The following is a 23,143-nucleotide window of genomic DNA, read 5'->3' as shown; positions in this document are numbered from 1 at the left end:
TAAAAAATATAAAAAAAAATAAATCAATTTGTATTACATTCTAACGAAAGACGTTGATTCCACATACAAAACCATATATGTTTATTATCCTCATCACCAGCCCGAAGTTGCCTGCGACAATCTCGCTCTAGAATGGGTAGAAGGGATCATAGTAGTAATAATCACTCGGTGTGGGTGTCGGTGTATCTGATTCAGGTGTGAACGAGATAGGAGTGCCTGGGTCAGTGGGTGTGTATGGAATACTAGTACCCCCCGGTATCCCTGGCGGTGATGAACCTTTGGGCTTGGTTGTGAAAGATTTGGAAGTCCTGGAAATTCTGGAAGTTCTGGTTTTGAGAGGAGTACTACTGCTCCGAGAAGAAGAAGAGGCAGAACCGGTTGCAGAAAGCATCGCATGGAGCGCAGATTGCTGCTCATTCAGCCAGTTACTGTCATGCATCCAATTCCAGTTGTCATAGATTGCACTTTCCGTTGCAGCTGAGACAGAGCTTCTGGGAGTGCTCGTGCTGCGAGGAGTTCTCGTACTGCTGGGAGTGCTCGTACTGCCGGGGGTGCTCGTGCTGCTGGGAGTGCTCGTACTACCGGGGGTGCTCGTGCTGCTGGGAGTGCTCGTACTGCCGGGGTTGCTCGTGCTGCTGGGAGTGCTCGTACTGCTGGGAGTGCTCGTACTGCTGGGAGTGCTTGTACTGCTAGCACTAGTGCTTGGTGTGGTGGTCGTAGTACTGTCACTGCTACTAGAGCTGCCATCGCTGCTAGTAGATGATTCTGAATCTGAAGAATGAGACGGATTGTCGTCACCTCCATCCCCGGGTCCTGGCGAAGGTCCACCTGCAGGGGGACCACCTCCACCATCTGAGGGGAGGTCTGGAGTCCAACTGCAGCAAAGCCCCCAGGATGCGCCGCTGCCACTTTCATCCGAACAAAAGGCCGGGATAATGCACTTGCTACCCTGATCGCAAAGGGATCCTGTGCAAATCCACACTGGGGTAGGTCGCCCACCTTCAGAGCTAGTGCGAGTCGAGACGTAGGTGATTTGTGTGCTTGAGTCCCCGCTAGTGATAGGTATAACCTAGCCCAATTATAATCAGAAAAGTACACAATAAACAGGTTGTATAAGCTTACAGTTGATGGAATTGCACTAGGTGATGAAGTGCTAGGCGCAGAGGTGATGCCTGGGGTTGACGAGGAGCCTGTTGGGCCTCCCGCACCTGAGCTCGGGTCTGGTGATGAATTGGACGCACTGCTAAGCGTCTGGGATGGAATGCTAGAGTGTCCACCTCCAAGTGTTTTGGAAGGGTCACTAGGTTGCCCACTCCCGGATGCTTGTGAAGCACTGCCCGGTTGCTTCGAGGTTGAATCCGTCTTAGATGAAGTCGTAGTAGGTAGAAGGGGGGTGGATGGCCCAGGTATGCCACTGATACTCCTAGTCCCGTTGTGATGGGGTATGGTGCTTGAAGGGGAACTAGGAGAAAGTGGTTCGGGCTTCTTGTGATCGGGCTTCTTGTGATCGGGCTTCTTGTGGTCGGGCTTCTTGTGGTTGGGCTTCTTGTGGTCGGGCTTCATGGGGTTGGGTTCATTCCCACTTAGCTCGTTGCGAGCCTCTAAGCCAATATTCTGCTGGTTGTGCGATTGGTATTCGCTGAGATCGACAACATTGCCATCCTTGGTTGCAGTTTTCCCAGGCTGACCACCTGGGGGATGCATCAATCTTGCAACTAATCTCAATGTTAGTTGATGATAAATCAATATATTGTTAAATGAAAGACTAACCAAGCCCAAAGTACGCAAAGCTCTCCGCATTCTTATATGCGTCTGCGTTGGATGATAGGGATTGCCCCAAGGTCATACAATTCTTCCAACCTAAGAAGTATTAGAGGCATTCTAAACAATGACAATAATGAAGACAATATTGGCATACCATAGCTTTTAAACATCCCTCCACTATCATCTGTGGCAGTATCTTGGTCTCCCCCGCGATTCTTCACAGCATGAGTCATCTCATGGAGCATCGTGTGGTCGAACAAGGCGAGGCCATCGATCGGGGTCGATAGCGCCTTTTTAGTAAAATAGTTGCTCACGGGCTTAAAAAGCCTCTCGACAATATTCAAAGACGTCTAGAAAGAAACGTTCAGTAAAGGTGTGTTTTGGTACCATAGATCAGATCTCACCAAAAACTTTTTCTCGCCCTTGGTGAAGAATTCCAGATAGCCTTTGCAGATATCAATTTGTGCGGCGGAAAAAAGATTCAGATCAGTCATTCCCTTTTTGGTTATTAGTATTTGCAGGGGAGTGAGCTGAAATATCAGGGCAGATAGGAGGACCACTTACCATGATACCTGATGTCTTGACATTCTTGCAACCGTGCCAAGACATTCCCATTCTAGCGATCTGATTATTATCTGTATCGCAAGCGAACCCAAGTTTCCTCTGTCCCTCGCAATTCCTATTCGTCTTGTACCGAGAGTAATCACAGTATATAATCACTTCAGTAGAGGGTAACCCTTTCTTACTTGACTTCAGAGTTTCAAAGCCCATCACGCCGCTGAAGACACTTTGGATGTAGTTCCAATTTGGATGGTCGGTGTTGACGCTTTTTTTGACCATTGTCGTCTGACACAGCCCATGCGAACATATTTTCAAGAAGGTCAAGCTCTGCCTGGGTATGTGTCCCGCTGTTAAGGGAATTCCATACGTCTAATCCAGCCTGAGCAAGTGCGAAAGCATCGTTCATGCCAGTTGTAACCACATCGGTCGCCCCTGCGTATACAGTATCAGCCAACTGAATCAATATAACTGGGCGCAAATGCATTACCAAGAGTATCGCATGCTGAGTCAAGAACCCAGGCATTGCCGTAGGAAGCCAACGCCAGCGTTGGCAACAACTTTTGGAAAGGAACCTTCATCTTTGCCAGGTATTGAGGTGGCTTTTCAAAAGGAAAAGACCTTGTGAGAATACCACGGACTTTATATTCTCGACTAGGGATACTTCAGCGACAGCCCCCAGACAGGGGTCTATATTTGTATCAAGAACTAAATAGTTACTAGAGCTTGGTGGCAACCTGTGCCTACATCATGATAGGCATCATGTTATATTTAGAATTATCATTCAGCTTATTTGCAAATAAAGCATATCATAGAGATTTTCGCACACTGAGAACTACTGAAGTTCAATCGGATTCTGGGCTCAGGTACAGGAAGGGATGCTAGATTTCAATGGCACGTTAACCAGTTATCTGAAACACACGATCTACGTTGTACTGCGCAGGTACTGTGCAGATCGATCGTGCTGTGTAAAGCCACTAGTTAGCGGCCGGATAAGGCAGACTCTAAGACCTGAGCAACCCTGTTGAGTTTCAGATGTATTTTGCCACTAAAGCCGACGATTATAATAGATCCGCGTATTGTGGTCACTTTCTCTTTGATGGCCCTATCATGTGTTCTTACGAGCTGACTAGCCTCGAGGGCCTGAAACCCCTTGATTAAATAATTCTATGTGGAGGCTAGTAAGCTAGTAATGACTACAGTTTTATGACTTGATCAATTGAAGGTGTAGATTAGAAGCATTAGATCTGCCTCTTCTTCAGTCTTCAGCTCGTTAATGTTACTTAGTAGTTACAGGGTAAGCATTGTTGCAGACTTGCGACAAGGCTGCCAGTGTTCCTCACAGTGTTCCTCAGTCCGAACCTGACTATGGCATCTAATTGGTCACCACGTAAAGGGGCGCAAAGAGGACGCCGGCCCCAAGTAAGGCTCCAAGCGTTTTGGCAGGCGGCGATCTCTCGCAAGATAAGTTGTTATAAGGTACGAGCGGGGGCCACGGCGGCGAAAGCCCCCACTCTATGACCTCGGATTGCATGCAATTGTAGCATGGCCGATCATTGTTATTTACACACACCAATGAATTTTCAGCTCTGTATCCCTGCCCACTTCTGCGTTCTGGTGGCCACATTGAGATCTAAGAACGGTTTGATGATATCTTCTAATATCGTATAACAAATCTACTTTAGTAATTGAAGACGAGCAGACGTGGCTGAGAAAATTGGTATACTAGGTAATAAAAGTTGCACACTGGACACATATACAAGACCGCTAGGTTCCGACCCCAAGTTAGTGGGCCCAGGAGGCGATCCACGAAATCAGATGTAACTCGATCGTTTCTGGTGAGCGTGCTCTCAATTTGTGTTGAGAGTCAATGTCCAGGCAAGGATTCAGTCACTATCTAAACATGAAAGTTGCTACGTCAGTTATATATTCGACTTGGGCAGCGCATAAGCTCAGTGATAAGTTAGGAGTTTTCAGGCCACCCACCCCAAATGAGTTCGAAACTCCGTTAATTCGGCAACTCATAATCGTTTGAATTAACGGTATATTACTGTAGTTGGATTACAATTAAGCATTTCCCTGTAGAACCGAAAAAATCATCCTATATACCATGACTTTTTAGGCCGAGTGGTCTATGCTTTGAGTGTTATTCCCCCCGAGAGCAAAAGATTCTGCTTGGGAGGTTATGGTCCTACGGGTCTCTCTTTAGTCGAGCTGTTTCCGCGCTTTGGCGAGGCGAGACCTAATCTACTCCGACTTTCGCTGCCATTCGATATAGCCACTCTGGAACACAAGGTAACGTTAGTTAGTGGAAAGATTTGCGCTTAATAATTATGATTGTGTCATTCAACAACTTTCCCATTTTGTTATACAAAGGTTGCAGCCGATATTCGGTACACAGACGCCACTTATCAAATAAAACGATCCCTTCCATGTGGATAGCAATGCTAATAAGGGCCACATGAAATGCAAGCATGCTAAACCCTGATTTGAGATGAACTTTTGCAATAAACACCATGTCCAGGTTCTTGGCATGGCGCGGCCTATGGGATCAAAGATCCCCAACGTGGAAACTGATATACGCGGAATGCATTCAAGGTTAGCAGATCTTCCTACATAAATTTTGTTTTCCCCGGCCCCGGACATTAGGGGAAGTGAAGTTACGGAAGCCAAGAATCAACGCGTCTTCACCCAGAAGACACTTGGTTGATCTCTACTCTCCGTGATGTCGGAATCCAGAATTGCTCCACATTCCTCAGTATCACTATGCAAATACGTCAGTGTGGAATGTATCTCGATCTGAAAGTCTGTCTCAGATGATTACGTATTATGGAATATTTGTTTTACGTACTCCTATATAATGTTTAGGGACCGACTCTTCAGAAGCATTGGACAGATACATTGGTCGGAGGTTTCGGGATCTTCGTCGGTGCAGGGGAACAACCCAGGCTTGTTTCCGCACATTGATACCAAAACTATATACGCTACAAAGATTGATATTGTGGAACCATTACACTATCATAAAGGTCGTTGATTTTTTTTTGGTTAATTACCAGTGGATCAGAGTGAGTGTCCACACCACTGACTACCGGTCCGTTTCAATAACCATTTCAGCCCGTCTAATGTCTATGTGTCTCCACAGGCTCAAGAGTTCAGAATAATACGATGGCGTTCGTCAAATCTCGGAGATATGGGGATCGCAAAACACGAATTTGGCAATTTCTGATGGAAGATATCCGAGATGACCTATTGTTGGAGTGTGAACTTCTTCTCTTGTCCTTTGCAACAGGCATCCAAGACGCAGCAGCCTGGCCCGATTACTCCTGTTTTGCGTCAAATCAAACTGGAAACACGCTTTTCCTAGCCATTGGTGTTGCGGGTCTCACAAACAACGCATACAGCTTCCCGAATATCGGTGCCAGTCTCTCCATGTTCGTGGCTGGAGGGCTGATATTGGGCCAGATCGGCAACTATATTGGGGTGCGGCGACGGTTATGGATCCTCATCAGCAATATCATCCAAACCTCTCTCGTCTTTGCTGCTGTTTGCATTCAATATTCACTTCCTATTCAACGAGATGGTCCGGCTGCTCTGGCAGTAATTGCACTTCTGGCCTTCTCAGCCGGTGGACAGGTGGCTATGAGTCGCTCGTTGAAAATCACAGAAATAACCACGGCGATGGCAACGGCAGCTTTTGTGGACCTGGTGATCGACCCAGGGTTGATGAAGCTGCGCAACCGGTTACGAAATCGCCGATTCATGTTTATCATCATGCTATCAGCCGGTTGTTTCGTGGGAGCATTTGCACAACGTGAAATCAGCTCGACACTCCCACTTCTCTTATGCGCCATTGGAAAAGCCGTGGTGACACTTGGGTTTTTGTTTAATCGGCCCATTGACAGAGAAAATCCGAAGGAGCGTGCACTATCCCGGATGTCTTCAGAGTCCTCGGAGACTTGTTGACGTCAGCAGGGGGCTTAAAGATCCTCATCTAATGCATAATGAAGCACGGTTGGGACTCTGCTGATGGCTATATTGACTATCTAGTTGCTGATTTTTGGCAGCTGGTATCCACCTATGCTTGTGAAAAACCCGAATGCCCTGTACATAAAGTCAACCACATCCTGTCCCAGCCACTGGCTCATCATTTCTGTTCTTGTAAACTCTAACTCTCTCAGGAAATTTCCTGCAACCTTTGCTTCATCAGATCAGGTGTCTTATAGCAACGGATCCTCTGGTGACATACCAAAATACAACTTCCACTCTTAGTGTCGTTCATAGCAGACTGAGCGATTGCAGTTCCAACCATCTCGGGGGTGTTTTCTTCAAGACCGGCTTCTTTCCATTTGTCCGCAAAGCCAGCAGTGATGCGCGTGGGAGTGAAGAATGGGGCAACTGCTTTGACCGAAATACCGTATTTTCTTGCAGCTTGCTGAGACCCTCGTAGCAATCCAATCACTCCGTGCTTCGAGGAAATATAAGCAGAGACACCCGTTCCTCCAAATTAACCCGAAGTCGAAGCTACCAATATGATAGAAGGTGGCACATCGTCACTGAGAGAATCTTTTTTCATGTGATGCATGGCAAGTCGCAAAGCTAGACAAAGTATTAGTGCGTTATTAGTACTACTATTATGTTCCAGTTGGATTTGTCTACACCTACTGTTCAGAGTTCCCTTCAAATTCACATCAATAACCTTAAACGCTTCCTGGGACTCGCGTAGGTTTCCATCACCGTCCACATCGTTTAAATTCAAAACCTCTGCTGACTCCATAATACCGGCATTAGCTACCACGACATGAAGAGCGCCAAACATCTGAATAGTGCGTTTGAACAAAGCAGTCATTTCTTCCCAATTCAGGATATCCACAGGTACGAAAAGAGCCTGTGAGGGATTGGGAAGAGAGGCGATAATCTCGTTGGCCTTCTCTTCGAAGATAGGTATATCTGCGATAACAACATTGGCGCCATGTTCGTTGAACACTTTTGCAGTGGCTGCACCAATTCCGCCAGCGCCCCCTGTGATGATCACTGTGCGGGAGGTAAGCGCGTGGAGGTAGCTCGGATCGAATTCGACTTGATGCATCTAGAACTGTCGCAGTTGGTGGTCGAAAGAAACAAATATAAAGGAACTAAACCCAAGGATCTGATTTTGCTTCATCAAGACCTCTTTTCTATCGTTACACAAATTCCAAACTTGATTTCAGGAAGAGAGCGGGGGTAAGGACCCCGCGAGTGGAGGAATTCGAAAATTGGTCCGGAGAGGGGAAGCCACTAAATGGCCTTCATAACGCCATCAGGTACCTAAAGTTCGCTCTCAGATAGAAAGAGATGCATGTTCTCTGAATGAGATGACTTTAGATATTCCGCAACCCTTACTTCATGCTAAAAAGATAAAATATATGGGTGACTGGGGGCTGAAGCATTCATATTCTATAAACATATTCAGCAGGATGATCCTAACCTACTGCAGATGAACGGGAATAGATTTAATCACAATATCGAAAGCAAATCAGAAAATACAGAGCCCCTGGGCTCCTCTAACAGCCAGAGGTTGCGTTGGAAGGCTTAGAGCAAAAGGCTCCCTCCTGCGCTCGGCGGCTATCCAGCTCTCCGTTTAGAGTATTTGTGTGAGGGAGAGCTTGGCAAATTCCCTCAAAGTTCTTCTCTGACATCGCAGTGTGCCAATAGGTATCCACACCACCACAGCCCGAGTTGTAGGCAAAGCTGACCAGGGCACCATACTCGTTAGCATTCAGGTCGGCCGCATTGTCCATGTCACAGACACAAGATTCGAACGTTTTGATATCTTGTGCAAGCAGCTCCTTGCCTTGGGCCTCTGTTATTGGGGCATGGATGCTACTGCAGTCCTGGTTGGCTTCGCAGTCATGGCCATAACCTACAGAAGCAGAGTTAGTACGCTTATCTCAGTTGCCGGCTATTGACGACCTACCGATGGCAGTGTCGCCTACACTGTCGGTGTAAAAGTTGGCTCTAAAGCCTTCAAGATGAGCAATGAGGTCTAAAGCGCCTTGGTTCACGGCCGCTCTTTTCATCTTGGTATGCGGGACGGCAGTTGCCCCGACGGCGAAGAGAGCAAGAACGGAAGTGGAGAACTTCATATTGAACAATTGTATCCGAAAGGCTTCAATAGAGACTATGGGCGATTTTTGACAGTGGATTGATGAATGATAAGTTGAGAAACTTCGGGTTTCCTTGTCGATTTCGACGGCAACTTTATATCCCAAGGAGTACCGATGGATGGCACCGAATTTGCCAAGATGTGCGGCAAATGCAATACTGCTATACAGCCAATCCTATCTTTCTTCAGCATCACCTCGTGTTTCATATTCTGTAGTTTCAAGAACCGAAGCCATTGCCTTGCCTGCAGATCACGGAACCTGAAGATCGATCGCTCGTATTCGAGCGTAAATCTTTGCTAGGATAGTTGAATAGCCCCCACGGCCAACAAGGTGGCGAGAGTTAAAATCCAAGGGTCTTCTTTCGAGTATATAGAATATTGATATTTCTTGAAGTTATCAATTTTAGCAGACCACTGGCTTTCAAGTGGATCAAGCAAGGCTGTTAGAGGTCCAAGTAGCAAGATTTCTTGAGTGAGGTATCCATAAAGATGACAGATAACCTTGGCCTGCAGGTACACATGTACAAGGTTCATGCTGGCCTTGGAACTTCTATCAGCCAAGAATTCTGCACGGTAAGATCTTCACCACGTTTTAGGTTGATGACTAGCGTGGCGACACGATTCTCGTCAATGATAAACACAAGCCGGCGTCACTGAACTTATCCTCTTGCATCATGGCCACAACAACCGTGCTCGATCATGCCATTTCATTCGATAGATTCTAGAAGAAAGTTTGAATGCCCCGCAGTTAATCACTCTTTGTAATTGTCTCTATTACATAACGTCCCATTTTCTGGCTCAGAGGCCTGGAGTTTGGTTTATCAGGATTTGAATTTAGACCCCTTAATCGAAGTATGCTGTCCAGAACTTGACAATATGTTTACGGCAAATTGTCGTCGAATTCATACACTTGATCTGGTGATATGGTTTGGCTGCTGTGGAAAGAACTTTGTTGGTCAAGCAAGCGTGCTTTGCCCCATTTTTTGTATCCACGAACAGCCCCGTATCTGCATGTATATGCAACTGCCCACCGTATTATGGTTGACAAAGTCAAATCACCATAGTTAGTTAACTGCAATGCTTATCAGAACGCCTCTTTGTCACTTCTGGCAATAGCCGAGGATGTCAAACGAGCCACCTCGTAAATTGTATCCAAATGTAGAAGGTGGCTGCCGATCAAATGTAACAGACCCCTGCATCATCTCGGGTAGATCAAGACCGATCCCAGAGTGTCCCTGAACGGCATGATTCTAAAGCAGTTAAGTAATGAATGATCCCTAGTTTCGTTGGTGATCCCAAAGTCTGCGCACAGCATATTCTTTTCCAAGATCAAGTCATAATGAAGTGGAGCACTGCCTCGAAATTTCTCCTTCAGCTTCTAGTCTGTACTGCCCACAGCGCTAAGTCAGTTCCCTCAGACGACGTGTCAGTGCAGGTTGGGTACCATGTGGTCTTCTCGTATCCAGGTCTCCAGCCTCCGACTCATCTCTTTGACCTGATCAAAGAAGGCAAAGTGGGAGGTATCATCCTCTTCGGAGAAAATGTCGGCAGCAATCTCTCGACAATCGTGGACCAATTCCAAAGCACGTATAAAGAAAGCCCCTCGTATGCCGGCACTCCTCTTCTGATCATGACCGACCAAGAAGGGGGGAAGTCCGTCGCTTGCCCGGCGGACCTGATATGTCTGCCAAACAAGTTGGGCAATCGTCCGATCCTCAGGACGCAGCAACGCAGGCCGGCAATGATGCCGCTAGCGCTCTTCAAGCGGACCATCTCAACACCAACCTGGCTCCCGTTTTGGATGTATATCGTCAGGCAGGAGATTTCGACGACCAATATGGACGATCGTTCGGCAACACATCCAGCTTGGTGTCAACCTGTGGGACTGCGTTCGTAAGCGCTCAGCAGTCAGCCGGTGTCATTGCCACTGCTAAGCATTTCCCTGGTCTTGGGACTGCTAGCACCAACCAAGACACCGATGAGGAGCCGGTCACCCTCAACGTGACGCTCAATGAGCTTCGTTCTGTAGACGAGGTGCCGTTCACCAAGGCCATTGCGGCAGGCCTGGACATGGTCATGCACTCCTGGGCTTTATATCCAGCTTTGGATTCTCAATATCCCTCCGGGCTCAGCCAGAAATGGGTTCAGGGTGAGCTGCGAGGCAGGCTGGGCTTCATGGGTGTGACAATTACCGACGCCATTGAGGCTGGTGCGCTTGAGGCGTTTGGCACTGACGCAGAACGGGCAGTTCTGGCCAGTCAGGCTGGGATGGACATGATCCTCGCCTCGGCAAGGAATGTCACGCAGGGGGAGAGTGTAGTTGATGCGCTCGTCAGTGCATTGAATGATGGGACTCTGTCTGGAGATTCTTTCAACGAGGCGACCGATCGAATCCTGGCTGTCCGGAAGAAGGTCACTGCGTGATTGTTTGGAGGGGAAGGTTCCAAGGCTCTCAAGCTGGCTATCATGTCTAGAGAGAGTTCATCTCGAATACATACAAATCCAAGGATATCCTTCGGAGATCGGTGCCTAGTACATACTCCGCCCATGGTAGATTTGATCGTGACATACCATTGCTCCGGTGGGACAGCCAAGTCAAGGTAGATTTGCGATGCTCATGCTTTCACCCAACGACACATGGTGATTGTATTTAATATTGTGGTTCCCAAGAGAAAACCAAGTGAGAGCAGTGAGGGCAAACAAATCATGGATCGAGAGGGTTGACCTCCCTCAAATAGGATATGCAGCATCGCACCGAAATAGGTACAAAACATAGCTGACTGGCCCAGGTCACGCCACACGCAGCCGGTCCCGACCGGAGGCGCTTCCGCCTACTCCACCCGTGCGTCACTTCTTTTTTTCGGACCAACTCAACTCATCCACCCCTCCAAACCCATCCTTGTTCCTATTTGTTTTTCCTTCGGCTGCGTCGCTTGTTTCTCAGGGGTTGGGTTCTGCTCATCGCATTCTTCTCGTGCGGCCTCTCTCCTGCCTCTCGCGCCACCGAGCGCGCCAGCAGTAACCATGGGCCTCTCCAAGACCAACAGGATCTTGATCCTCCTGGTCATCGACTCAGCTTTCTTCCTGCTTGAACTAATAACTGGTCCGTCTTGTCGAACTTCACCTAGTCGCAAGCCGTGCTAATGTCTCGCTTTTCTAGGCTATACCGTTCACTCCCTTGCCCTCGTCGCCGATTCGTTTCACATGGTACGCTATCACCAAAACACACCTGACGCAAAACCTGTTCTGACGGGAAACAGTTAAACGATGTCTTGTCGCTCTGCGTGGGATTATGGGCCGTCAAAGTTGCCAACCGCGAGACGAGTTCCAAGCAGTACACCTATGGCGTAAGCCCCACCACCTGGTACGAGTGTGGGACAAGCTGACGTTCTTCGGGTATAGTGGCAACGAGCGGAAACCCTCGGTGCGTTGGTCAACGGCGTGTTCCTCATCGCGCTATGCCTGTCAATCTTCCTAGAGGCGATCCAGCGACTGGTCGAGCCTCAAGAGGTGCAGAATCCCAAGCTCGTATGCATCGTCGGCTGCTTCGGGCTTCTTTCGAATATTCTCGGTCTGGCTTTGTTTCACGAACACTCGCACGGGCATGGCCACAGTCATGATAATGGCGACCATGCGGGCCACGAGGACCCGGATGCCGCTGAGCGGGGTTTCGCTGACCCCCTGGCAAGCGACCCGGCTGTCGCAGATCAGCGCGGCAGCGCAGCAGGCGTCATGCCGGAGAACCTTGTGGGCAAGGACGACCCAGAACGTGTGCCGGGGAATAGCTTGATCCACCCAGCCACGGAGCCCACGTCTCCCACCTCCTGGAGGCGCCGGGTGGCAGAGGGCCAGACCCGTGGCGCACGAAGGTACAGCACATCCACGGGCCGGGGATATGCTAATGTACAGGACATCCATGTGCACCCTGCGACTCTGCGACAGGACATCATTGCGGCCAGCCGTGGCCGATTCGACAATGAATCGTCGTCGGAGTCTGAAACTGGTCGAGAGGAAGACGACGAAAACGCGCCATCTGAACGGTCGGGTCTCCTGAGACACAAAGACCGCGCGTCCAACTACACCGACGAGAATGGCGCCCCCTTTAAACCTGCGGACCGGCTAGGGGACGAGGATCTTCACAAGTCCCACAACCATGCACAGCCGAAGCCGAAAGGACAGAAGAAAGGTGGTCATGATCTCAACATGCGCGGTGTCTTTCTCCATGTCATGGGTGATGCGCTGGGCAATATTGGAGTCATCGTTTCTGCTCTGATCATCTGGTTGACCTCCTACGACTGGCGATTCTACGTGGATCCCGGCATCTCCCTCTTCATCACCGTCATCATCCTCGCCTCTGCAATCCCGCTGTGCAAGGCGGCATCCCGTATTCTGTTGCAGGCCGTGCCGCCCGGCTTGAGTATCGACCATATCAAAGAGGACATTGAACGACTGCCGGGCATCATCGGCTCCCACCACCTACACGTGTGGCAATTGAGCGACACCAAAATCGTGGCGTCGATCCACATCCAAGTCGACACCGAAATCAAAGGCGAGGGCTCGGAGAGGTACATGCGTCTCGCCCAACAGGTGCGCCGATGCCTCCACGCCTACGGCATCCACTCCTCCACCATCCAGCCGGAGTTTGCGCCGGAGAGCGATGCCGAGGACAGCCAGAACCCCGGCCCGTCGTCATCCCGCGCTCCCACCGATGACCAGCCCAGCCGTGCGGCCAGCGTTCGGGAGGGCGATCCCCAGGCGTGTCTGCTGGAGTGTGACGAGAACTGCGCTCGCGGTGGACAGTGCTGCCCGAAGAAACCAACATAGATAATATCTTTATTTCGCACATTCGGCGTTCCCTATTACTTCTCTCTCTCCCACACACACTCACTCACTCATTCACTCACTCTAGGTGCAAAAATAACACATCGTTATACCCCTCATACTCCCAGATCTAGACTGTATTACATAATCTACACGTGACGCTGTGACCCCGTCGATCGATGCGCCCCAGAATAGAATAGTCCTCCTTGCCCCTGTGGATAATAAAATGTGTCAAGGCTGGATCAACATGTCGTGATCTCCTTTCTACAATACTCCAGTCACTCCTTTATTTGTCCATCCCGTTTTCTTTTCTTCAGAGTATGCCCCGTGGTCGGCTCACACAGCACCCACCCCTCCAACCGTGTCGTCTCCAACTCGACCGATGTGGTAGTTCAGCACCATGAGCTACGCCTATCCACGCAGCACACGCTCTTCCTCACTACCCTCGTTCACCCCGCGTGTCTCCTCCAGTTACCATAACATCCTGAACAACGCCCGAGACCTAATACCACCCGCTGCGAAGCAATGGATGGCGGAAGGGAGAGCTCCTTGGCGGACGGGCAGGCCCCCGAGCAGGGATGAGATCAAAACCTCTGTGCTGCGAACGGTGAAGGGGTTGTTCACGGTTGTCAATGCCCTGATCATTCTCTGGGTCTTCACTCTGTGGCGAGGGGAGCGGACTGTGTTCGAGGAAAGCCTGGCAGCATGTACATGGGACAGCTGGGAGAGATGGGTGAGTCCAATCATGCCTTGTTTGATTGAGTCGTACTAATTGCAATTCACGTTCAGCCACATGATGCTACGCCTCATCATGTCGCTTTCATCTCCGACCCTCAGCTCGTCGATCCTCACACTTACCCCGGGCGCCCGTGGCCTCTTTCGACTTTGACGGTCAAATACACCGACCAATATCTCCGACGATCATTTTCCCTTATCCAGGAGCGTCTTTTACCGGACTCGGTTCTCTTTCTTGGCGATCTGTTTGACGGTGGTAGAGAATGGGCAACAGCTACGAGCTCGAGCCCAGAGGAACGGTACAAGGGCATCAAGGATTCCTTTTGGAAGAAAGAATACGGCCGATTCAGGAAGATTTTCTCGGACCAGCTGGATAAAGGCGAGTCGCCGCCACCTGATGGCCGTGGCCGCAGGATGATCGCTAGTCTGCCGGGTAATCATGACCTGGGGTTCGGCACTGGCATTCAAGAACCAGTACGGGCACGCTTCGAGACTTTTTTTGGAGAGAGCAACCGGGTTGATGTCATTGGGAACCACACCTTTGTCTCTGTCGACACCGTATCCCTCAGTGCGATGGATCAGCCTGATCCGAAGACGGGCAGCTCGGGCACGATTGAAGGCGATCCGGCAGAGATGGATCGTCCAATTTGGAAAGATGCAGATGAGTTCTTGGATCAAGCGGCTTCTCACAAGGCCAAGGCTGAGACTAGGGAACTCCGCATGTTGCAAGGACAGGACGAGGGGGTCCGCTTCGATCATCGCGCTGTTGACGCGACGGAACCGTCTATCCGCGAAACCCCTCAGTCGGCGGGGATTGGTCTACCCACCATTCTTCTGACGCATGTTCCGCTCTATCGGAAACCGGCTACTCCCTGTGGTCCTCTTCGAGAGCGCTATCCGCCATCCTCGCCGAATCTGGAAGAGGATGAACCAAACGCTCTCAAAATCCAGGGCGGGTACCAGTACCAAAATGTCCTGACCTCGACTATTTCAAATGAGTTGGTGTCCAAAGCAGGCCCGAACCTCGTTCAGGTCTATTCGGGCGACGACCATGACTACTGCGAGGTCTCCCATCGCGAGTTCAACGGCTCACCGAAAGAAATCACCGTCAAAAGCCTGTCTTGGGCAATGGGAGTTCGGAAACCAGGCTTTGTCCTCACCAGCCTCTGGAATCCCATTGACCCAGAGACAGGCAAGGCGCTTCGAGACGGATCGCCCACTATCCAAAACCATCTCTGCCTTCTCCCCGACCAACTAGGCATCTTCATCCACTACGGCTGCATCCTCGGCCTCACCCTCCTTACTCTTTTCCTACACTCCGTCTACCGTGTCACATATGTCTCCATTCCACCCCCCTCGAACGGCTCCGTCCTCCCTCTCTCTGAGCGACGCCCTTATCCTCAACAGTACCACTCCTCCGGTATGTCCAGCTCCACCTTGCCGTCGCCAGGCGGCGGTCTCGCCAGCCGTGGCGGTCCAACAGCTGTCACTCGGTATCCTGGTAAAGCATCTTACTCTGACGCTTATTATCCGGTTTTAGACCGCGATGATGCTGGCTATTCGGCCGATGCAAAGGAGAAGGTGCCTTTCCGGCCATCTTCCTCCAAGCTAGGAATCAGGCCCGCTGCGATCCTGATCGGAAGGGAGATGTTGCGTTCCGTCAGGGGCGTGGCGCGGGTGGTTCTTGTTGTGTATTTCTTTTTGATTTGGCGCTGGTAATTGGCTTGCTTGGGTTAGCGAGTATAGACAATATAGATATTCATTTCATTTTCACGCTTCCATCACTTTTCCTTTATGTTGACGGCCAAAACTTGGCCCCTGAGGTCCCCCTGGAGTCGTTACATACTCCCGCTGGATTTTGAGCCATTAGCCCCCAACCATGTCCTTGTCCCTGCGCCCCAATGCGCGCATCCTGCCGGTGATCCTCCGGCGATTCACCGACCCGGTCAATTTTCGGCACGGTGTCGGGCAACCCGTCCAATCCCCACCCCGGCAAAATCCCGCACAGGCAGATCAATATTAACTTTGATTAGGCTGTGTGGCTGTTTGGATTTGGACGGACGTTTTTACACCATTTAACTGGCTGGATATGGATTACGGTGACAGGCACATCCGTCATTGTGGATAGTTAGGTATGTGGGAAAGTGCGCAACCATGTTCTCCAAGCTCTCTCGCTCATGGCAGACGGAAAGGGGCGCAACCCTGTCTGCATCGTGGTGGATCCCGTCTATAAACTTTGAAACTTTGATCAACGCTCAGGGACTGCTAGGACCTTGGGAATAGTGAATCGACCCTTCTATTTCTGAATGTGGCTCCGGTGAAGATACGAATTCGGTGAACTGCGTTTCTTGTGGGGATAGTGACAACATCTCGATGTTTCAGCCAACGCTCCAGATTTTTACGTTCGGGGTAAACTTATTAGTGTGGAGAGCGAAAATCCGGAGACGAAGTACAGTATCCGTTTTTTCCTTGTGGTTGTTCCGTTTCAGGGTTCATGATACATGGTGGCGCTGGAGGATCCTTCTTTCAGCATGCGATTTTTCTGGTCGGTCACTGCTTTAAGAGATGCTGTTGTGACTCCGCCACTGGGTGGTTCTTGTAGTTCTCGTCACAAGGGGTGAGGTGTTGTGGTCTTCCCGATGCGGCTTGCCGATTACAGCCGCATCACTGGTGACGGCCAACCCGACCCCGATTCCGGGTATCTTGTCCAGTCGCGTGATAGACAATAGGATTGTATATCGGGGTCTTCTGATCAACCGACAGCTTCTGCAAACAGCTTGATCAACCCACCACGTGTGATGGCCATCCCGATCGACCAGTACGATGGGCCTGGCGGCCCTGAACAGAATCCGAAAAATCAACCTCTGCCTGGTTAGACAACGAAGTAGTGTGCCAGTTACACTATTGATCGCTCTGAATTCAAGCCATCCATTCGTCCTTCCGGGTTCCACTTGTTGCGCCGTCAACATCAGCCAAACCCTAATTAACTCCAGGGCGCAAGACGCAAAATCAGGGAGGCGATGGCACATACGAGTGCGGATTGACAGCCAATTTCTGAATCCGGTCGCACATGGGTCCCCTCCCCCAGTCTCTGGCCTCGTGGTTTCACCTGCGAGCGGCAAATACAAAAGGATCGTCTGTTCCCCCTCCAGTGATGATTGCCAATCGGTGTTTATTCTTCTCTTTCTTGATCTTCCATTCTCTGTACTAAACCATCTTTCTCTTGACATACCCATACGTCTATGTTCATTCCTAGATCTGCAGTGCAGTTTTATATCTCTATCTTTCTCTTCCCTTCGTCATGGGCTTCGCGTTGAAGAAGCCTGAGGATGCCGTGGGCTCCGCTGCCCCGGCTATCATCATTGGTCTTTTTGTGGCCTTTGGTGGTGTTCTTTTTGGGTATGTCTGGCGCATACATCATTAGCTCTTGAAACCCCCTTTAACTCTTTCATATCAGATATGACACCGGAACAATCAGCGGAATCCTCGCCATGAAATACTGGCGGCAGCTTTTCTCCACGGGATACATCAACCCTAAGGACCACTGGCCCGATGTGACCTCCTCACAGTCTTCAATGATTGTCTCCCTTTTGTCTGCGGGTACTTTTTTCGGCGCCCTGGCTGCGGCGCCCATGGCGGACACCTTTGGTCGGCGGCTCGGCATGATTATGGATACTGGTGTCTTCACTTTTGGTGTTATTCTTCAGACTGCGTCTACTTCTATTCCGTTGTTCGTGGCAGGCAGATTCTTTGCAGGGCTTGGTGTTGGTCTGCTTTCTGCAACTAGTATGTCAATTTCAACTCACAAATTCATATTGGATACTAACATATGTACAGTTCCTCTGTATCAATCCGAGACTGCACCCAAATGGATCCGCGGTACTATTGTTGGAGCCTATCAGCTGGCCATCACATTCGGTCTACTCCTGGCAGCTATCGTCAACAATTCTACCAAGAACCGTATGGATACGGGCTGCTATCGAATTCCCGTGGCCGTCCAGTTTGCATGGGCTATCATCCTCGTTGTTGGAATGCTAGCTCTGCCAGAGACTCCGCGCTTCTTGATCAAGAGAGATAGACACGAAGATGCCGTCAAGTCTCTTGCTCGTCTACGTCGCATCGACGTCAACGATCCCGCCATCATCGAGGAGCTGTCTGAGATCCAGGCGAACCATGAATTCGAGCTGCGTCAAGGCAAGGCTACATACCTTGAAATTCTCCGGGGTACTATTGGAAAGCGTCTGGCTACTGGCTGTGCAGTGCAGGCGCTGCAGCAGCTCGCTGGTGTCAACTTCATCTGTACGTGCTTCCTCGTTCTGTCCTAACAACCCACCACCATCTATCATTACTAATTCCTTCTCCAGTCTACTATGGCACCACCTTCTTCCAGAACTCAGGCATCCAAAATTCCTTCGTCATCACCCTAGTGACCAATATCATCAACGTGATTTCAACCTTCCCAGGCCTGTACATGGTCGAGAAATGGGGCCGCCGCCCCCTCCTTCTCTTCGGTGCGGTAGGCATGTGTGTCTCGCAGCTAATCGTCGCCATCGTCGGCACGGCAGCCAGCTCGACTGTCGCCAACAAGATCCTAATCGCCTTCGTATGCATCTACATCTTCTTCTTCGCTAGCTCCTGGGGTCCCGTCGCCTGGGTCGTGACGGGCGAGCTATTCCCTCTGAAAGCGCGCGCAAGATGTCTCTCCATCACAACCGCGACGAACTGGCTGCTCAACTGGGCGATTGCCTACGCTACGCCGTATATGGTGAACAGCGGACCCGGCAATGCCAATCTGCAGTCCAAGGTGTTTTTCATCTGGGGTGGCTTCTGCTTCCTCGCCGCAGTTTTCGTCTACACTTGCATCTATGAGACTAAGGGTCTCAGTCTTGAGCAGGTCGACGAGTTGTACTCTAAGATCGAGCTGGCATGGAAGTCGCCGGACTTTTTGCCCTCCGTTCACTACACAGATGTAAGGGATGTTGCAGACGAGTCTAAGCGTGGTAGTCTGGCGCAGTTTGAGGCCGAGGCTAATGAGAAGCGTGAAGAGCGAGCGGATCATGTGGAAAGCGTGCCTAATAAGATGGACGTTTGAATATTCGGTTTTCTTTTCTTTGGCCAATTCTTTGTCTTATGTATTTATCAAATATATGTCAGCTATAGAATTATACATCCAAATCTATAGGAGTTGGTTGTGTGCAAAATGAACAGCTGGGGCGATGAGAGTCCAGCTTCTGTATCTGTCAAGCTAACTTGAATCTTTTTGCAAGTAAGGCATCACGACATAGCAGGGGGCATTTTGCTCTCCATCGGAACTCGGAGAGGAGAGTCGGTCCGATCGTAATTCCAAGTAATTTCCATAGGTAATGGGGCGCTTTCACACTGGGGCGAAGTCCAGGCCTCGAAACCTGGCAGAGAGTCCCGCAACGAGCGGAATTGATATTTCTGATTCGCCGCTAGTTGTAGTCGAATGTTCGGGGCTAGTTAAACCGGTTTATTTATAACCACTCTCAGCTTCCACCCCCACCTTCGCTTGATTCCCTTCTTGACTTCCAAACTCCGCTCCCCATCTTGTTCTCGATCAAGCTTCATATACGCAAAACGTTTCAGTGAAAGTGTAATAAAACCACTGCCTGATATGTTGTCAACGAGGGGGTCAACCTGGGCGAAGATCGACTTCGCCCATGGAAAACAGGACGTATACAACAGCTCCAATAATCCTAATGGCGTTGTGAGCTTCGCAAATGCTGAGAATGTAAATTAATGACCGAGATATCTCGTTTGACACACCCAGTCGCTGATGAGGAAGACAGTGGCTGGTGCACGATGATCTGGCTGATTACATTAATAAACAGGTATGGCACCTGGGAACAGAAACCTGTTGAGGATTTCTATGGATAACAACGAAAAGAGCTTTGACAAGCAATGCTGTTCATACGGTGAAGGCTACACAGGAACTCTAAAGCTGCGATCGGCGATGGCGAAACACCTAAACGCTCATTTTAGGCCAGCGCAGGCGATTGATGCTGAGGAGATTACTTTCGCTGCTGGGGTAACAAGCCTGAATGAAGCCTGCGCCCTTATCTTTTGTGATCCAGGTGACGCTATCATGTTGGTCAGCCCTGTATATGGGGCTTTCAACCGAGATCTTAGCACCAGGACTAGGTGAGGAGGGATCTGGCGATATCTAAAGTTTGCGTTAACCTTTTATTTTCGAAGGATTCACCTGGAGTATATATCTGTTGGAGACGCGGATCAATTTTCGCCTGAATGTATCGCTGCTCTAGATGCAGAATTCGAAGCGGCGAGAGCGCGGGGAACGAATATCAAAGCCTTAATAATATGCAACCCACACAATCCGCTTGGACGCTGTTATCCCCGGGAGACTTTGATTATGCTCCTTCGTATATGTGCTTCAAAAGGAATCCATCTAATCAGCGACGAAATATATGCTCTTTCGGTCTATAATCGGTATGACCGTCCGTCGGAAAAGTTCACCTCCGTTCGCTCGATTGATTTCACCGATATCATCAACCCAACACAAGTTCATATTCTTTATGGACTGTCAAAGGTAAAGCTAAGCGACCATGATATATCTAGGATGAATAATGGGACTAATGCCCAAGAATCAGGACTTCGGTGCAAGTGGAATGCGACTAGGCTGTGTAGTATCCCAAAATCCAGAATTTATTAAAGCGACACGAGCTATTTGGTGAGTCTCTCATACAATAAATCCAATTTCTTTGGACTACGTACTAATTGCAAATACATCTCTAGTCGATTTTCCTCGCCTTCTCAGTTCTCTATGGACTTGGCAACAAGAATCCTTGATAACCAAGAATTCGTCGAAAAGTTCCTACACACTTCTCATAGACTCCTTCTCAGGAACCGCTTGTTAGCAGAAGATCTCCTTAGCCAGGCGGGTATTCGTTTTTACGATGAAGGGTACGAGAACTGTGCCAGTGTGGTGCTTTTGAAGGCTCTCATAAGCTGACTTCGAATTATTTCACCAGGAATGCAGGATTCTTTGTATGGCTTGATCTGAGCGCGCATCTTGGTATGGAAGATGCTCATGAGGGTGGTTGGACTGCTGAAAAACGTCTTTCGGGGCGTTTGAAATCCGCAGGTGTCATTATGTCCACAGGAGAAGAGTATCATGCCCAGGAACCCGGGAGGTTTCGGCTTATATTCTGTGTTGACGAAGATACCTTGAGGGAGGGCATTCGAAGGTAAGTTCTAATTTTGTCCCCAGCTGTGATCTTGAGACAATTGCGCTAAGAGTAATCATAGAATATCCGCTATTCTAAAGCAGTAGTTTATCTGTTGGTTGCGCACTTCTTCCCTGTGCTCTGCGCTATTCTACAATCAATTTGATGTACCCGAAGACTCCGAGAGTTGTTGGTATGGTACTGTACCAGGTCTTTCTAGAAATTGCCTTATTTCTGTAGCAACTGGCAATCAAGTCTTTTGTAGCAGCACTATTCAAAGCCATCACCCTCTCACTTTGCAAGAGATACGGGGAAACTAGGGGAATTCGCGGGAGTTGAGAAGGTGAAGGAGTCTGATTTGTGCTACCAGCAGCGAGCACAGGTCACATGATTGCCGAAGCCACTAGCGGGCTGCAAAAGGTGCATATTTCCCGCGCTAAACCTAACGCGGATCGTGGTGCGGAGGATCGGTGGAACTATATGTTCCACCGGCACGATTAACGGAGTTAAAGCAAAGAGGCCGTCTCGAATCTGAGATATAAAATCATTCAGCCACGGCCTCTTCAATTTCCAATCTATTTCCAATTATCCTTCACTGTCTGTGATAACTTCGCAGCACCTTTGTCTTGTACCAACATCTCAAACCTTGACTCTACACCTGTCTTGATACAAAAGCTTGCACCATGTTCAAAAACTCCGCAGCATGGCTAACTTCAAACAAGGCTCGTCCTCTGCAAGTCAAATCGGCTCCATACACCAGGCCGCGCGAAGCAGAAATCGTGATCCGCAATTACGCCACAGCAATCAATCCAATCGACTGGAGGATACAAGACATGGGAACAGCTATGATGTACAAATGGATCGAATACCCTTGTATTCTGGGGTCTGATGTGGCTGGCGAGGTGGTCGAGGTTGGACCCCAGGTGACACGCTTCAAAGTGGGAGACCGCGTGGTCGGTCAAGCGGTTGGGAAGGCTGAGATTCGCAATCGGGATGCCGAAGGCGCTTTCCAGCTCTATGTGGTTCTATTGGACCACATGGTTTCACCAATCCCGGACTCCTTGCCCTATGAAAATGCGGCTGTAATTCCTCTGGCTGTGGCTACGGCCGCCTGTGGCCTCTTCCAGGCGGACCAGCTTGGACTTCAACTCCCTTCGGCAAGTCCCAAGCTCAAGGGCGAAACCTTGCTAATCTGGGGCGGTTCCACCAGTGTGGGGAGTTGTGCTATTCAGCTCGCTGTGGCCGCTGGTTACGAAGTTTTTGCCACGGCATCGCCTAAGAATTTCGACTATGTCAAAAACTTGGAGCAGTCAAGGCTTTCGACTACAATAGCAGAACTGTCGTCGATGATATTGTGAAGGCCTTTCAGGGGAAGACGTCAGCTGGCGCAATTACGATGGCTTCAGCTGGAACAGAGCGTTGCATGGATATTCTCAACCGTTGCAGCGGAAAGAAATTCGTTTCCTTGGCCGCCTATCCAGTTCCTGTGACTCCTCCTAAGCATTTTCAGGTCCTTCAAACCATGTTTACGTTCATCACCCGGAGTTTCGTCTATTGGTTCAAATCTAAAACCATGGGCGTCAACTATAACCTTATCTTCGCCACGACTCTGATCGAGAATGGGATCGGCAAGTCGATCTTTGCGGATTATCTTCCTCATGCACTGAAAACGGGCAAATTCCAGGCGTCTCCCGAGCCAATGGTGGTGGCCAATGGACTGGAGGGTATTCAAGATGCCATGGACTATCAAAAGACCGGGGTATCTGCAAGGAAGGTGGTGGTCTCTCTGAAAAACTGAGGAGATATAAGAGGGGCTTGATGGGTACGGGTGCTTGGTGGTCGAGTTGAACAATCTTGTTTCACTGATCTATTTTCGATTTTGGGTCTGTAGTTCTGTTCTGGATCTATCATTGTTCTC

General features: G+C 49.6%; 11 protein-coding genes across 11 annotated transcripts; 8 read left to right on the top strand and 3 right to left on the bottom strand.

Moving 5' to 3' along the window:
- Positions 1–127: 127 nt before the first annotated feature.
- N7510_001766 (uncharacterized protein) lies at positions 128–2,903 on the bottom strand (the record flags this gene model as incomplete). Its single annotated transcript, XM_056973693.1, has 8 exons — positions 128–1,069; positions 1,123–1,715; positions 1,771–1,860; positions 1,919–2,114; positions 2,169–2,261; positions 2,329–2,551; positions 2,616–2,757; positions 2,813–2,903. 8 exons carry the CDS (start codon positions 2,901–2,903, stop codon positions 128–130), a joined length of 2,370 nt encoding a protein of 789 aa, XP_056838810.1.
- Positions 2,904–5,547: 2,644 nt separating this feature from the next.
- On the top strand, positions 5,548–6,285 carry N7510_001765 (YoaK family protein; the record flags this gene model as incomplete). Its single annotated transcript, XM_056973692.1, has 1 exon — positions 5,548–6,285. One exon carries the CDS (start codon positions 5,548–5,550, stop codon positions 6,283–6,285), a length of 738 nt encoding a protein of 245 aa, XP_056838809.1.
- An 80-nt stretch (positions 6,286–6,365) lies between these two features.
- N7510_001764 (uncharacterized protein) lies at positions 6,366–7,408 on the bottom strand (the record flags this gene model as incomplete). Its single annotated transcript, XM_056973691.1, is given in 3 exon segments — positions 6,366–6,515; positions 6,569–6,819; positions 6,832–7,408. The coding sequence occupies 3 exon segments, from the start codon at positions 7,406–7,408 to the stop codon at positions 6,366–6,368; spliced, it is 978 nt and encodes a 325-aa protein (XP_056838808.1).
- Positions 7,409–7,862: 454 nt separating this feature from the next.
- On the bottom strand, positions 7,863–8,444 carry N7510_001763 (lysozyme; the record flags this gene model as incomplete). Its single annotated transcript, XM_056973690.1, has 2 exons — positions 7,863–8,221; positions 8,276–8,444. 2 exons carry the CDS (start codon positions 8,442–8,444, stop codon positions 7,863–7,865), a joined length of 528 nt encoding a protein of 175 aa, XP_056838807.1.
- Positions 8,445–9,803: 1,359 nt separating this feature from the next.
- On the top strand, positions 9,804–10,888 carry N7510_001762 (putative glycosyl hydrolase; the record flags this gene model as incomplete). Its single annotated transcript, XM_056973689.1, is given in 2 exon segments — positions 9,804–10,146; positions 10,161–10,888. 2 exon segments carry the CDS (start codon positions 9,804–9,806, stop codon positions 10,886–10,888), a joined length of 1,071 nt encoding a protein of 356 aa, XP_056838806.1.
- Positions 10,889–11,488: 600 nt separating this feature from the next.
- N7510_001761 (cation diffusion facilitator family transporter) lies at positions 11,489–13,288 on the top strand (the record flags this gene model as incomplete). Its single annotated transcript, XM_056973688.1, has 4 exons — positions 11,489–11,567; positions 11,625–11,671; positions 11,725–11,811; positions 11,867–13,288. 4 exons carry the CDS (start codon positions 11,489–11,491, stop codon positions 13,286–13,288), a joined length of 1,635 nt encoding a protein of 544 aa, XP_056838805.1.
- A 397-nt stretch (positions 13,289–13,685) lies between these two features.
- N7510_001760 (putative manganese ion homeostasis (Fr)) lies at positions 13,686–15,739 on the top strand (the record flags this gene model as incomplete). Its single annotated transcript, XM_056973687.1, has 2 exons — positions 13,686–14,018; positions 14,075–15,739. 2 exons carry the CDS (start codon positions 13,686–13,688, stop codon positions 15,737–15,739), a joined length of 1,998 nt encoding a protein of 665 aa, XP_056838804.1.
- A 1,582-nt stretch (positions 15,740–17,321) lies between these two features.
- Positions 17,322–19,112, top strand: N7510_001759 (sugar porter family MFS transporter; the record flags this gene model as incomplete). The annotated part of the gene is made up of 4 exons (XM_056973686.1): positions 17,322–17,419; positions 17,478–17,806; positions 17,858–18,319; positions 18,385–19,112. 4 exons carry the CDS (start codon positions 17,322–17,324, stop codon positions 19,110–19,112), a joined length of 1,617 nt encoding a protein of 538 aa, XP_056838803.1.
- Positions 19,113–19,874: 762 nt separating this feature from the next.
- N7510_001758 (uncharacterized protein) lies at positions 19,875–20,711 on the top strand (the record flags this gene model as incomplete). The annotated part of the gene is made up of 2 exons (XM_056973685.1): positions 19,875–20,182; positions 20,237–20,711. The coding sequence occupies 2 exons, from the start codon at positions 19,875–19,877 to the stop codon at positions 20,709–20,711; spliced, it is 783 nt and encodes a 260-aa protein (XP_056838802.1).
- A 111-nt stretch (positions 20,712–20,822) lies between these two features.
- Positions 20,823–21,250, top strand: N7510_001757 (uncharacterized protein; the record flags this gene model as incomplete). The annotated part of the gene is made up of 2 exons (XM_056973684.1): positions 20,823–20,962; positions 21,031–21,250. 2 exons carry the CDS (start codon positions 20,823–20,825, stop codon positions 21,248–21,250), a joined length of 360 nt encoding a protein of 119 aa, XP_056838801.1.
- Positions 21,251–21,908: 658 nt separating this feature from the next.
- Positions 21,909–23,023, top strand: N7510_001756 (zinc-binding alcohol dehydrogenase family protein; the record flags this gene model as incomplete). The annotated part of the gene is made up of 2 exons (XM_056973683.1): positions 21,909–22,534; positions 22,561–23,023. The coding sequence occupies 2 exons, from the start codon at positions 21,909–21,911 to the stop codon at positions 23,021–23,023; spliced, it is 1,089 nt and encodes a 362-aa protein (XP_056838800.1).
- Positions 23,024–23,143: the final 120 nt, after the last annotated feature.

Source organism: Penicillium lagena (genome assembly GCF_028827675.1).
Source record: "Penicillium lagena strain IBT 129212 chromosome Unknown utg000001l_segment0_segment0, whole genome shotgun sequence".
Classification (NCBI taxonomy): Eukaryota; Fungi; Ascomycota; class Eurotiomycetes; order Eurotiales; family Aspergillaceae; genus Penicillium; species Penicillium lagena.
Note: the sequence above shows the minus strand (reverse complement) of the source record. Positions and strands in the feature narration are given on the sequence as shown.